At 40.8% G+C, this 14,116-nt stretch overlaps 1 protein-coding gene across 7 annotated transcripts in view; it reads left to right on the forward strand.

Annotated features, from left to right (window-relative positions):
• The window catches only part of NNT (nicotinamide nucleotide transhydrogenase), a 99,527-nt gene that overhangs the window by 18,548 nt on the left and 66,863 nt on the right, over window positions 1-14,116 (forward strand). For all 7 annotated transcript variants that reach the window (XM_047729626.1, XM_047729623.1, XM_047729621.1 and 4 more), the window contains exons 5-7: window positions 1,063-1,150; window positions 6,249-6,337; window positions 12,847-13,034. In XM_047729626.1, coding sequence (XP_047585582.1) covers window positions 1,063-1,150; window positions 6,249-6,337; window positions 12,847-13,034 — 365 coding nt within the window. The remainder of the gene's footprint in view (window positions 1-1,062; window positions 1,151-6,248; window positions 6,338-12,846; window positions 13,035-14,116) is intronic.

A 14,116-nucleotide genomic window follows, 5' to 3' on the forward strand; every position in this document is an offset into this window, starting at 1 on the left:
TATTTTATAAAAAATAGGATCAGGGAAAGGTTTTATTGTCAGCTAGCAAGTAGATCTTATTACACACTTGCATTGTGATTTTAATGGTGTGTATGTTATCAAGTGAGAATGTAGAAGTGTCTTTAAGGTATAAAATGATCTGAAAATGAACTTACTCTAATATGTTAAAAAATCCTAGTAAGGGAAATTGATATATCTTACTAGTTTTCTTGCACAGAATATTTCTTTAGTCAGAAACACTAATATTTACCAAGCATTTATTGTGGCGGGCTTTGTGCCAAGAGCTTCACCTGCATTATTCCATTTAGTCCTTGCAACAACACTAAGAGACAGATGCTTTTTTTCCCCACTCTATAGATGAGGAAACCAAGGATTAGAGAATTACAAAAATTTACCCAAGGTCACAAAGCCTGGTTAGTGGTAGAATTGGGACCTGAGCTGAGGGCAGTCTGTCTCAGCATCCCATGCTTTCAACCACTAGTGATCAAGGGAAGTGTTTTGTTCATTTGTTTGTTTGTTTTAAATTCCCTGACTCTCTCTGTGTCTCTTTTTACTCATCTATAAAATGAAGATAGTAACAGTACCTTTCTACAGGATTGTGGTGGAGGTTAAAGGAGTAGGTATCCATGCGACAGTGAGAATGGTTTTTGACAGGTTTCATGCCTTAAAACCTAATTCAACTAGTCTCTTAGAGGAGGGGATTTCAGAAGCATCATCTATTTCCAGATTTTTCCCACTCTCTAGCAAAGTCAGGAACAGGCTACACTCATACAGCTACTCCTATCCCTCCCCAGGGCAGGCACAATTCCTCAGTCTGAACCACATTCCTCTGAGCAGAAAGTGCCTTAGTCTCCTCTCTACGCAGCCTTAGTCTCCTCTCTACACAGTACCCAGGGAACATGTGAGTGTACTAGTACTAGTGTACTAGTATGTACTAGTACTAATAGGTACTAGAAAATGTTAGTGACTTTTCTTTGACGATTAAAGAAAGCTTAATTGGCAAAGTAGGATAATAGAGGAGTCTAAGATCTTTCATTTCATGGAAATATTTATTTTTTTCAGTTATAAAGCTGTTGTACTAGCAGCAAATCATTTCGGACGGTTTTTTACTGGTCAGATCACAGCCGCTGGAAAAGTTCCTCCAGCTAAGGTAGGAAAAACTTTGCATGTTTCTTCATAATATGAATGGGTGAAAAGTGAGGGTAGGTGTAGTACTAAATAGTACTAAACTACAGTTGTTTTAAAGGTTTTGTTCCGTGTTGACTTCACACTAATAACCCTGTGGCACATACGGACACATGGTGGAGCCTCAAGGCTGTTTACGGATGCTTGACAGAAAAGAATTTGGACATTTCTGGAAGTTCTAGTGTTTTTCCATTTTTGAATTACTAACTTGAATTCTTGGAGGTGTTTTGGGTAACTCGTTCTGTGTAGCATGTTTATTACTGATTTTTTAAAAAAAGCTTCAAGATACCATTCAGTAAGTTCTCGATTTCACAATGTTGTGACACTTGGTTCATAGGAAAGATTGTCTTAGTTCAGCAAATACTCGATTTTCCAGCTGTTACATTTCACTCACAGAAAAGATTGTCTTAGTTTTTTCCCTTTTCTTCAAAAATGGGTTAAGAGGAGGCGGGAGGGAAGGGAGGTGGCGTAATCCCGTCCTTGGCAGAGAGAAGGGGTGTGATTTCTTTAATCTGGATTGAAAGCCGGGAGGAGCCGTTGATGAGCTGTGGGGATGGCTGGGTGGAAGAAGAGATTGCTTCAAAACCCTTCAACCCTGCATCCACTAAATGACAGTGTAAGCACATTGTCTGGTTAGAGGAAATAGGACTGAAGAGTATGTCTGTAGGTACAGGTTTCCTTAGTGCTTCCTACTCTTAAGTACTTTATTATACAAACTGAGAACTCATATATGAGATAAATATCCCAGAAAAAAATGAAAGGGAAAAAAAAAAAAAAGATATGGCAGCTTTGAGGAATCTAGTGGTATATTGCCTTAAAAAAAGGCCAGGTGAGGAAAATGGCAAGTGGTTTAAATGGAGGCCAGAATACACAGCAAGGAAATTTAGCAAAAATAACAGGGATGTGACATATGAAGGGATTACATTTTTTTGGGGGGGGTGGGTGGAGTTTATTTATTTAAATCATCTCTACACCCAGTGGGGCTCGAACTCATGACCCCAAGACCAAGAGTCACGTGTTCTTCTGACTGAACCAGCCAGGCACCCCTGAAGTGATTCCGTTTGATTTCTTTGTCAGGATCGTAAGAGTAGGTCTGGCACTCATGGCAGCCAGCAGTTCACTGTTGTTTTTTAACTGGCTGAATGCTTTGATGCACAAACCTGTTACTCAGTTTTGGTTAGACTCTTTCCTGAAGTATATGGAAACTGAGAGGAAAGCTGGGAATATATTAGAGATTAAAATGTGAAACAGAAGACGAGAGGCTTAAAGGAAGGAGAATCAATCAGGTAGAAAAGAGGTAGAAAGGAGACTGTCTTTACTGAGAATTTAAACTGCAACTTAAGGGACTGTGGTCATCTGTCAGAAATAGTTTTCTGGTATTGAAGAATTAAACACTAGGGGGGCATATCATTCCTATAAATATGGAGGGTTCTTACTTGTCTAGAATGAGCTAACAAGCATCGTTTGGTGGCTTATGATATGTCAGGCACTATTCTGGAAGCTGTGGAATGAACAAGGCAAACGAGATCCCTACCACATGAAACCTACACTCTAATAGGGGCCACAGTGAGGCGATAAATCAAATAAATATATGAGATAATCTTAAACATGAAAGGACCAGGATGATGTGATAGTAAGTTGTGGGGGCCAACTGCTTTCACTAGGGCAGTGGGAAGGCTCCTTTGACACTTGAGCTGAGACCTAAAGGATGGCGAGAAACGAACCAGGTATTCAGGATTTCAGGCAAAGGGCACAGCACCTATGAGGCCCTGAGATGAAACAGAGAAGGATAAAGAAGGCTATTGGTCTTGAGTGTGGTGAACAAGGTGGGGAGTGATGTGAGTTGGTGGAAAGGTAGGTTGGAGCTGGATGACGTTGGGCTTCTCTTGTCAGGCTTGCTCAGATTCTCTTAGAGCTGACGGAAATGTCTGATTCAGGGTCATTTTGGAAAAACTCACTTTTGCTTCTGTGTCTCTGCTGTCCCATAGAACACTTCACTTCTGACACTTCTGGTCACCCAATGTGTGGGGCTTTCTCTACATCGAGCAACTCTGTGACACCAGCAGTGTGTCCCACAACTTATTTCTAATACCATCTCCTTGGGGGTAGTGTGCGATCCACAGGTAGAGGGCTCAGTCCCCCAAGGCTGCTCCTCACCCCCTTCACATGCCAGTCGCCAAGTCCAGGTTGTTACAGACAGACTGTAAATCATTCAGAGGTTCCCATGATCCTTTCCCTGGTTTCAGTTAATTTGCTAGAACTGCTCACAGAACTCAGGAAATTTATAGAAGGTTATGATAACGGGTACAGATGAACTTCCAGATGGAAGAGATGTCTGAGGCAAGGGAGGTGGGAAGGGGCGTGGAGCTTCCATGCCCTCCCTGGATGCTCCTGTCTCTTGCACTTCCCTGTATTCACCCAGAAGTTCTTCAAACCCTGTACTTTTGGGATTTTTAAAGGAGACTTCATCACATGGGCATAATTAATCATTAACTCCTTTTCCAGCCCTTCTCCTCTCTCTGGAGAATGGGAGGTGAGGCTGAAAATTCTCAGTGGCTGTCCACAGACTCTGGTGATCAGCTGCCATCCAGGAGCCCCCCAAGAGCCAGCTTGTTAGAACAGAAGATCCTGCTATCACCCTTGAAATTCCAAGGGATTTAGGAACTCAGTATCATGAACTGGGGTCACTGATGAGTTATTAGAGCAAAAAATGTTCCCAGTGGTTTTCTGGTTTTGGAAATTACAAGGGTTCTAGGAGTTCTGTGTCAGGAACTAGGGACAGAGGCTAATATATGTATATATTTATTATTATCTCATGAGGATTAAAAAAAATGTATGGAAGTTCTTTGGGAGAATGGTTAGTAGGGGGAAGAGTGAAGTCAAGATCTCTTCGGAATTGACTGGGGAAGTTGTGCCCTGGGAAGGTAGTGGCAATAGAGATGTGTAGAAGGGGATGGATTGGGAGATCTTTGGGAGTTGACACCAAGAGTACTTTCTGGTGGACTGGAGGTGGAAATGTGCAAAGGGAAGCCTCAAGATGACATTCCCGTTTTGGCTTGAACAGTTGTGCGCACAATTAGCGCTCTTAACTGAGCTGGGCAGGCTGAGAGGAGGAACAGGTTAAATGACTGGAAATGAAGAATATCCCTTTTTTAAAAGATTTTATTTATTTATTTAGAATGTGAGCGAGGGGAAGGACAGAGGAAGAGAGTTTCAAGCAGACTCCATGCTGAGTGTGGAGCCCGACATAGGACTTGATGATCTCATGACCCTGAGATCATGACCTGAGCCAAAATCAAGAGTTGGACACTTAACTGACTGAGCCACCCAGGCACCCTGGAGATAAAGAATGTTCCTAAAGGTCATTTCTTTCCCATGGCCTTCCCTGTTTCCCGAGTATATGTCTGGTGTGCCAGTCAGCAGTCAGTGCTTTAGATTCCATCATTTAATATAACTGCCATCTGGGAAGGGTTTTTTTGACTGCTCTGTTGCACAAGCCAAGCGGCTTGCTCAGGGTCACCCAGGACTAGTTGGTAGCCGAGTCAGGATTTGACTGTGCCCCTTAATCTCTGTGTCTTTTTCTTCACCCGGTGCTGCAGAGAAAGTAAATTCCTGTTGTGAGATCTACACGGCTTTATTATTGTGCAATTACGGCTTTTAAATTATGGTTTTGTGTGTGTGGGGGGGTGTCATTTCTTGATTCAGGATAGCTTCGTCTAGTCCTGTGATTTTTAGTTACTTTATTTTTATTTCACATATTCTTTTTTTGTTAGTTTTTTTTTTTAAAGGATGTTATTTATTTATTTGAGAGAGAGAGAGAGAGAGAGAGGAAGAGAGCAAGAGAACACGAGCAGGGCCAGAGGGGCAGAGGAAGAGGGAGAAGCAGACTCCCCGCTGAGCAGGGAACGGACTTGGGGCTTGGTCCCAGGACTCTGGGATCATGGCCTGAGCTGAAGGCAGAGGCTTCACCTGAAGCATCCCTTAGTTCACATTGTCATAGTGTGGAGTGGGGTGGGTGCCTTGGAGCCCAGAGCCTCCTTGGTCTCTCTTTGTCCCCTTTTCTGTGGAATAACCCCCAAACCCTAAACCGTCACCATCAAGATGAATTCACGTGATCTCTAAAACACTGCTTAGGGGAGCCCTGGAGCATGGGTTGACTAGGCTTCTTAAAGAGGCAGAAGGACATGTGGACATGATGGGTAGGTGGGAATTTATAAAGCTTCACTGTTTCTGTGTCTGTGGGTGGCTTTTATTTTTCTATTTTTTTTTTTTTTTTTTTTAACACAACCACAAGGAGTTGCCTCTGTTGACTGGGGAGTATAATAGAACTTTTTTTCTGGAAGGCCCATTCCAGACTAGAGACAACACTGCTCTTATTGTGTTTCTTAGAAGGCAGGGGCGACTCTTGTTTCTGAGGAATTCTTTGGTTTTCTTGGCTCTGACACTTCCACGGCTAGGGAGAGTCATCGTGTTGCTGTGGTACGGTTCATTCATAATGGTTCAGAATTACGTAGTTCGTCATCTGCTGTTCGTTCAGAAGCATTTGAGCTCCAGATACAGGGTAGAGTGGCTATTTCACCGAAGTTGTACCCATCTTTGAAACTTATTTTGACATCTTATGAACATAGAGAAACCTTCACATTTGAGAGGAGAGAGGTAGCTGGAATGCTACACTGGGAATTTGTTTCAGTACACATAGCTTTTATACACTAGGAAAGACCTAGTAATCTTTAACGTATGTTAAACGTACTGATGAACGTACTGTTCATCAGACTGTATGTGGCTTCCACACGGAGAGGCTGGTTGTCTGTTTTCAGTGAAGGTTGTGGGCCTTTGCCAGCAGGTGGTCCTTTGATGAATTTGTAAAAACAGTGGTGGTTCCATTAAAGAGTGGTCTGTCCACTCAGTGTATTAACTGAGGGCTGTTCACCACCAGCACACCTGGTATGTTACTGAATTAACTGTATAGTGCCCTAGCCGCTGACAGTTATTAGCTGGTGGTTTTTCATAGTCAGCTGATAATGAACTTTATTTAAAACATACCATTCTGCCCTTTCCCCTAGATTCTGATTGTTGGTGGTGGTGTTGCTGGGCTGGCTTCTGCAGGTGCGGCGAAGTCGATGGGTGCAATTGTTCGAGGATTTGACACCAGGTAAGTGCCTTTCTAGTGATTGCTGCTAAGGCAAAAGCATTTTGTTTCAGGTGGGTATTAGGCTTTCCTTAGGATTTATAAATGGCAGTTGCACATTGAAAACTGCTTTATAAGCTCTTTCCACTTAAAACTATTTCTGCTTCTTCAGTGTTAACTCAAAGTGGAAAAATATTATCTAGTGGGGAAAAAAAAATGGAAGGGCCAGACTCAGTACTGAAAAAATCATTTAAAAAGCAGAGGAATTGGGGGCGCCTGGATGGCTCAGTCGTTAAGTGTCTGCCTTCGGCTCGGGTCATGGTCCCAGGGTCCTGGGATCGAGCCCCGCATCAGGCTCCCTGCTTGATGGGAACCCTGCTTCTTCCTCTCCCTCTCCCCCTGCTTGTGTTCCCTCTCTTGCTGTCCCTTTCTCTGTCAAATAAATAAAAGTCTTAAAAAAAAAAAAAGCAGAGGAAATGAAAAGGAAAGACTCGCATTCAGTTTTGTTTCTTTTCGATGGATTAGCAGTGGGACCAGAGTTGATCCTATCCTGAGTTTGTGATATGTTGCTCTACATGTCCTCTTTCTGTTCCGGATGCATTTACAAATCAGGCAGGATGTGACCACCACATCTGTGAGTTTGAAGAAAGAAAGTAGTAGAAGAGATATTTTGGGGGCACTGGGTTGGCTCAGTTGGTAGAGCATGTGACTTGATCTTGGGCTCATGAGTTTGAGCTCCATGTTGGGCATAGAGTTTAGTTTAAAAAAAGTCAGCATTAGAGACATTTTGGAGAACACACAGGTGGCAGAGAGGTAAGGGGTATACTCTGCCTTGAATGGTTGGAAGCAGATAGAGGTGATTGGGCAATAGTAGAGCCCCTAGGGGAAAGTAGTCAATTAGGTTCACAGTGTACTTTAAAGCAGGCATATCAATGTTATCTATAATTCTTTAAAGAAAAGTTTGATTAAAATTGTTCTTCATTTTAGAAGGTATTAGCTACTGGATTTTGTTAAATGCTTATTGAGAACGGCTATCATTTATGTGAATGAATACTATTTCAAGGTTGAAACATGTGGTGGTTATCAGCTGAGATCGATAAAGGAATAATACCGTGGCTAATCTTGAAAATAGAATGATCAGAATTTTCAAAAAAATTTGCAATATTCAAAATTGGAAAGAGTGTGCATTTCCAGAGTAAGGAATGTTCCATAGAACGTGGTTGTCAGGGCTTACCTGGAGTTTAGAGAAGTGATGTACTGATGGAAAGCTATCCTGCTCACATGAGAAAAGGCATTTTTGAAGTAACCAGGTTGCAAGACAAAGATAGCCAGAGTCAAGCCTGTCATTAGTGATGTCTTTTAATTTTTAATATTTGCTGATGTGAAGTCTTTGAAGACAGCCAAACCCAGAGGGAGGAGGTTGTGCAAATTTTCATTGTAGTGACAGTAAGCAGCATTAAAGTGGAAATGTGTATTTTTGGCTTAGAGAGGTTTTGAAACTTGATGTTGGGACTTGATGTTTGAAACTTGATGTTGGAGAATTTATTAGGTATTTTGATGTCATTGGTTTAGATTGTATTGAGAGCTAATAGCTTGAGGGTGGCTGTTGCTTAAATCCATTTACCGTTTATTAGGATAGTTCAAGTACACAACGAAGAAAGATGTGCCTGAACTGACATAATGCTTTTCTAAGAATTATAGCTCATTAATCACTATTTTGAGACTGGAGATTGGTATCATATATAAATATGAAATCCAAATGTATTAGAAAACACACGATTACGGACTGAATAATATATATTTTTGGATAAACATCCTAAAACCTTAAGGACAGCTCATTGCCCAGTGATATTAAAGGGGTGTGATTTAAAAATTTTTTCAAACAATACCTAGGAGATTCCCCTCGTAACTATAGTGAGCATCCTACTGAATGCCTACATTGAGAAGTTTAGAAAATAATAGCTTTACTTTTTTATATTTCTGTGTGTGTGTGTGTGTGTGTGTATGTGTGTGTGTTCCAATAAAGTTTTATTTACAAAAACAATTGGCAGGGGTGCCTGGGTGGCTCAGGGGTTAAAGCCTCTGCCTTTGGCTCAGGTCGTGATCTCAGGGTCCTGGGATGCAACCCCACATCAAGCTCTCTGCTCAGCAGGGAGCCTGGCCCCCCCCCCCCCCCCCCGCCTCTCTGCCTACTTTTGATCTCTCTCTCTCAAGTAAATAAATAAAATCTTAAAAACAAAAACCCAAAAAACAATTGGCAGGTTTTTGGACACCTGTTCTAATGCTTACTCTCTCAGGCGTTGTGCTATATGCTTTATTTTGTTCTTTACAGAACTCTATGATGTAGAGATAAATAGCTCTGTTTTACATATTATAAAGAGATATAATCAATTTTATAACATTCAGTTTTATTTCTTATCAAAAACATAATACATGCTTATTTCTCCAATTCAGAAAAATATAAAAAAAATACAAAAAGTGAAAATAGCCTATTCCCTGGAAAGAACTATTAACATCTTTGTATATGTTCCCTTTTCTACATGTTAATTTAAAATATAATTTTACTGATAGTACTAGTTAACTGGCTTTTTTTTTTTTTTTTTTGCTTAACAGTAGATCATGAAGATCTTTACTTACCTACAAATATATTTAATGGCTGCATAGGATTCCACTATGTGGAAGTACAGTGACCTACTTAATTAGTTCCCTATAAATGGACATTTTTACTATGTATAAACAATACTGCATGTATTTTCTGTGTCAGAACATATGTATTTTGAGAGATTGCATTATTTCCTTAGGGTAAATTCCTAGAAGGGGAATTCTGGGGTCAAAAATATTCATGTCTTGGGACGCCTGGGTGGCTCAGTTGGTTAAGCAGCTGCCTTCGGCTCAGGTCATGATCCCAGTGTCCTGGGATCAAGTCCCACATCGGGCTCCTTGCTTGGCGGGGAGCCTGCTTCTCCCTCTGCCTCTGCCTGCCATTCTGTCTGCCTGTGCTCGCTCTCTCTCACTCTCTCTCTGACAAATAAATAAAAAAAAAAATCTTAAAAAAAAAATTCATGTCTTATATTTTGATATATTATAATAGTTTTAAATGATAATTATTTTGAAGGCAGAGATTCCAAAATAGGAGATGCCTGGGTGGCTCAGTCAGTTAATCCCACGGTCTTGGGATCGAGTCCTGCGTCCTGCTTCTCCCTCTGCCTGCTGCTCCCCCTCCTCACGCGAGCACTTTCTCTCTGACAAATAAATAAAAAATATCCTAAAAAAATTATAAAAAAGCATTTATTGTTCCGATTATGCATGTTCATTTTTAAAAAATACAGAGAAACCGTAAGGAGGAAGAGAAAAATGCCTTTTATAATTCTCTCAGCTAGATAAAATTGCTAATGATTTTTGGGCATCATTTCTTACAGATATTTATGTAGATACGTTTTGATCAAAATTGTGATCACTTACACATATATGTCATTTTATTTTTTTATGTCATTTTAAATTTATCTTATTTCATTAAAAATAGTAGACATTTCTAAAACTTGGTAAACAGTAGTATACCTTTGGCTGTAAGGAATAGAAAACAACTCAAACTGGCTGAAACTCTGAGAAAATGTGTTAGCCCTTCTAAATGAAAGTTCATGGGAAGGGCTCCCTTTTTCACACTCGCGTCAGCAGCACATTGGTGCCCTCCAGGACCAGGTTCTTTTTGTCCTTTCTGTTTTCTTCAGCTTTGGCTCATTTCCCTGAGTCACGAGTTGGCTTCCGCAGGCGATCTGGGCTTGAAGTTTCCTTGTTCAAGCCCGCAGAAAGGTGAGGACCTCTTGCTCAATCATGTCCTACCCATTGGGTCTGTTCTCTCTGACCCCAATGGTTGCTGGGGACTGGGAGGCTCAGACCACAGTTTCCTCAAGTTCCCTGGTGGCCAGAATTACCCGAAGCTCTTGCTAAAAATAAGCTTCTGTCCTCTCTGGGGGAGATTGTAATTCAGTGGGTCTGGGAAGAGGCCTACGAATTTGAATTTTTAACAATCCCCTGAAATAATCATTGTCATCAGGGATGTTTGGGACTCACTATAGTGGGATGGGTGTTGACAAGTCAAACACACCATCCAGCGTGACTGAGATCTTTGCTGACTCTGGATTTCCAACCAGTACACAGTGCATGGCTAGTGTTTATTATTTATTTATTTTTATTTTTATTTTTAAGATCTATGGTTCACTTGCGAGAGAGAGAGAGAGAGAGAGAGAGAGAGCCCACAAGTAGGGGGAGGGCAGAGGGAGAGGGAGAAGCAGACGCCCGGCTGAGCAGGGAACCTGATGTGGTGCTCAATCCCAGGACCTGGAGATCATGACCTAAGCCACCCCGCTGCCCCTAGTGTTTATTTTTTAAAAAAAAACTGAATGTATTTTTGTGTAATTTTAAATGTATTGGCTCTTTACACCTTTTATAGGTTGCTTTTTTCAAACACAATTTAATGAGGACTAGGGACAAAAAATCACTTTGTTAAAATGCTTCTAAGAGTCATTCATGAGGGAGAAGTCCCCCTAATTCAGAACATTTATAAATGAAGATCTCAACTTGAGTGATTTGAATGAAGTCAAATTTTTTTTTTTTTTTTAGATTTTTTATTTATTTATTTGACAGAGAGAGATCACAAGCAGGCAGAGAGGCAGGCAGAGAGAGAGGAGGAAGCAGGCTCTCCGCTGAGCAGAGAGCCCGATGCGGGGCTCGATCCCAGGACCCTGAGATCATGACCTGAGCCGAAGATAGCGGCTTAACCCGCTGAGCCACCCAGGCGCCCCAAAGTCAAATCTTAATGTAGGTCAGAGTTCACATCATCATTGACAGTGGGGCCCCATGAATCAGAAGTGATTCTTGGAGTTATCAGTAGTAAAATTCCTTTTGTGACTGAAGTAACTAGAAGTTGGAATTCCCTATAGTTTTAATTTTTCCAGGAAAAATTAATTTTTGTAGAAGTGGCACATACTTTTGGAAATAACTGAAATAGTCCAGTCAGAGATATCAAAAGAAAATGTCCAATTTTGCATATATACAGTTTGCTCTTCTTAAAACTCAACACGCCAAAAACAAACAATCCAATTAGAAAACGGACAGAAAACATGAATAGACATTTTTCCATACAGATGGCCAACAGACACATGAAAAGATGTTCAACATCACTGATCATCAGGGAAATACAAATCAAAACTACAATGAGAGATCACCTCACATGTGTCAGAATGGCTAAAATGAATAACGCAAGAAACATCATGTGTTGGTGAGGATGTGGAGAAAGAGGAACCCATTCTCACTGTTGGTGGGAATGCAAACGGGTACAGCCACTCTGGAAAACAATATGGAGGTTCCTCAAAAGGTTGAAAATAGGGGCGCCTGGGTGGCTCAGTGGGTTAAAGCCGCTGCCTTCGGCTCGGGTCATGATCCCAGGGTCCTGGGATCGAGCCCCACATCAGGCTCTCTGCTCAGAGGGGAGCCTGCTTCCCTTCCTTTCTCTCTGCTTGCCTCTCTGCGTACTTGTGATCTGTCTGTCAAATAAATAAATAAAATCTTAAAAAAAAAAAAGGTTGAAAATAGAGCTACTCTACAATCTGGCAATTACACTACTGAGTATTTACCCAGAGAATACAAAAATACTAGTTCTTTTTTTTTTTTTTTTCAAAAATACTAATTCAAAGTGATACATGCACCCCAATGTTTATAGCAATATAATAATAGCCAAATTATGAAAGCAGCCCAAGTGCCCATTGACTAATGAGTGATAAGGAAGATGTGGTATACACACATACACTCTCTCTCTCTCTCTCTCTCACACTCACACACACACAATGGAATTTTGTTCAGCCATAAAAAGTAATGAAATCTTGCCATTTGCAATGACATGGATAGAGCTAGAGAGCCTAATGCTAAGTGAAATAAGTCAGAGAAAGACAAAAAACAATGATTTCACTCATATGTGGAATTTAAGGAACAAAACAAAAGAAAAAAAAAAGAGGCAAACCAAGTAACAGACTCTTTTTTTTTTTTTAAAGATTTTATTTATTTATTTGACAGAGAGAAATCACAAGTAAGCAGAGAGGCAGGCAGAGAGAGAGGAGGAAGCAGGCTCCCTGCTGAGCAGAGAGCCCGATGCGGGGCTCGAACCCAGGACCTGGGATCATGACCTGAGCTGAAGGCAGCGGCTTAACCCACTGAGCCACCCAGGCGCCCCCAAGTAACAGACTCTTAACTGTAGAGAGCAAACTGGTTACCAGAGGGGAGGTAGGGGGGGATGGGTGAGACAGGTGGTGGGGATTAAGGCGTGCACCTGTTGTGATGGGCACTGGGTGATGTATGGAAGTGTTGCCTCACTATATTGTATACCTGAAACTAATATTACACTGTATGTTAACTAACTGGAATTTAAATAAGTAAAAACTTAAAACCTCAAAAATCCCCCCAAAATGTGTAGTAAAAGCTGATCTTGATTTCTGTTAAGGGCCTAAAATAACCACCGCTTTCCCTTCAATAATCACCAGAGCTGCAGCTTTGGAGCAGTTCAAGTCTCTTGGTGCTGAGCCCTTGGAGGTGGACTTGAAGGAATCTGGTGAGGGGCAAGGAGGATATGCGAAAGAGATGTCCAAAGAGTTCATCGAAGCTGAAATGAAACTCTTTGCCCAACAGTGCAAGGAGGTGGACATTCTCATCAGCACAGCGCTGATTCCAGGTACGTCCTTAAGCTCACACTTATCAGCAGAGCACTTTGACTAGTGGTATTTCAAAAGGACAGTGAAAGTTGTTTAACATTGGAATTTCTTTAAGTAAAGATTGATTTACTTTCTAGAAAATGAGAAAGCACGTGAAAGCCAGAATGGACAAAAATCCGTAGCACCTGGATAAAGATGATCATTAATAGTGGCATCCATTTTTTTTCTATATATTTTTATGTAACTGTGTTCATAGTCATATTCTGTATATCGTATTATATTTGTAAGCAATTTCATTTGTTGATACCCTTGATGAATTGGTTTTTTAATTTATTTCTGTTCCCTTTGTTAAGATACTACATTCTTATTGTAGGACATCCAAACAGTACTGAAAAATATGAAGAAAAAAAGTACAGACCAGAAGTTGCAGCAGAGATGACCATTATTAATATTTTAATCATTTTTCCATACACTAGAGAGAGAGAGAGAAGGGGACTTGGTGTGTGTGTGCATGTTTTTGGAAATTCTGGTATATGTTTTTTACTAAAGGATGTGACACACTTTATCACTTTTAAAATCATTTCCTTTGGCATGTTTGGTCTTTGCAACCAAATTGCAAGCTCTTTGATGGCAGGAATTACTTTTCAATCCTTTACCACATCCTCTTTAAAGAATATTTTTCACTCAATAGATGATTGATTAAACCTTACTGGTTTAGTAAGCAGTTATTAATCAGTAAACAATAGCTTGATCTAGCAAGATTTTGGCTTTGAAGAAATACTCCACCCCTCCTCTTCTCCCTTTCCTTCTGATATTGAATAATGACCACCATGCTAACTCTACTGTTTTCCTTTCTGAAAGGAAGTGGGCCAGATAATGAGAGCTTAGAGAGTTAATGGTTACTTGTGTTAGAATCTTCTAAAGGACGCTTGCTTTCTCTAGGGGACAGTGGAAAATTAGAAGTTGCTTTGTCATGAGGTCATGGGAGAGGAGAAGTTCTCTTCTGGCATCTTCCCACAACTCCCCAGCTGAATAATGTATATGCAAGGGTAGGAACTTGAGTGACACCACATCTGTGAGCTTGTAGGGGAAAATGTGTCCC

The sequence above is a fragment of the Lutra lutra genome, chromosome 5, assembly GCF_902655055.1.
Source record: "Lutra lutra chromosome 5, mLutLut1.2, whole genome shotgun sequence".
Classification (NCBI taxonomy): domain Eukaryota; kingdom Metazoa; phylum Chordata; class Mammalia; order Carnivora; family Mustelidae; genus Lutra; species Lutra lutra.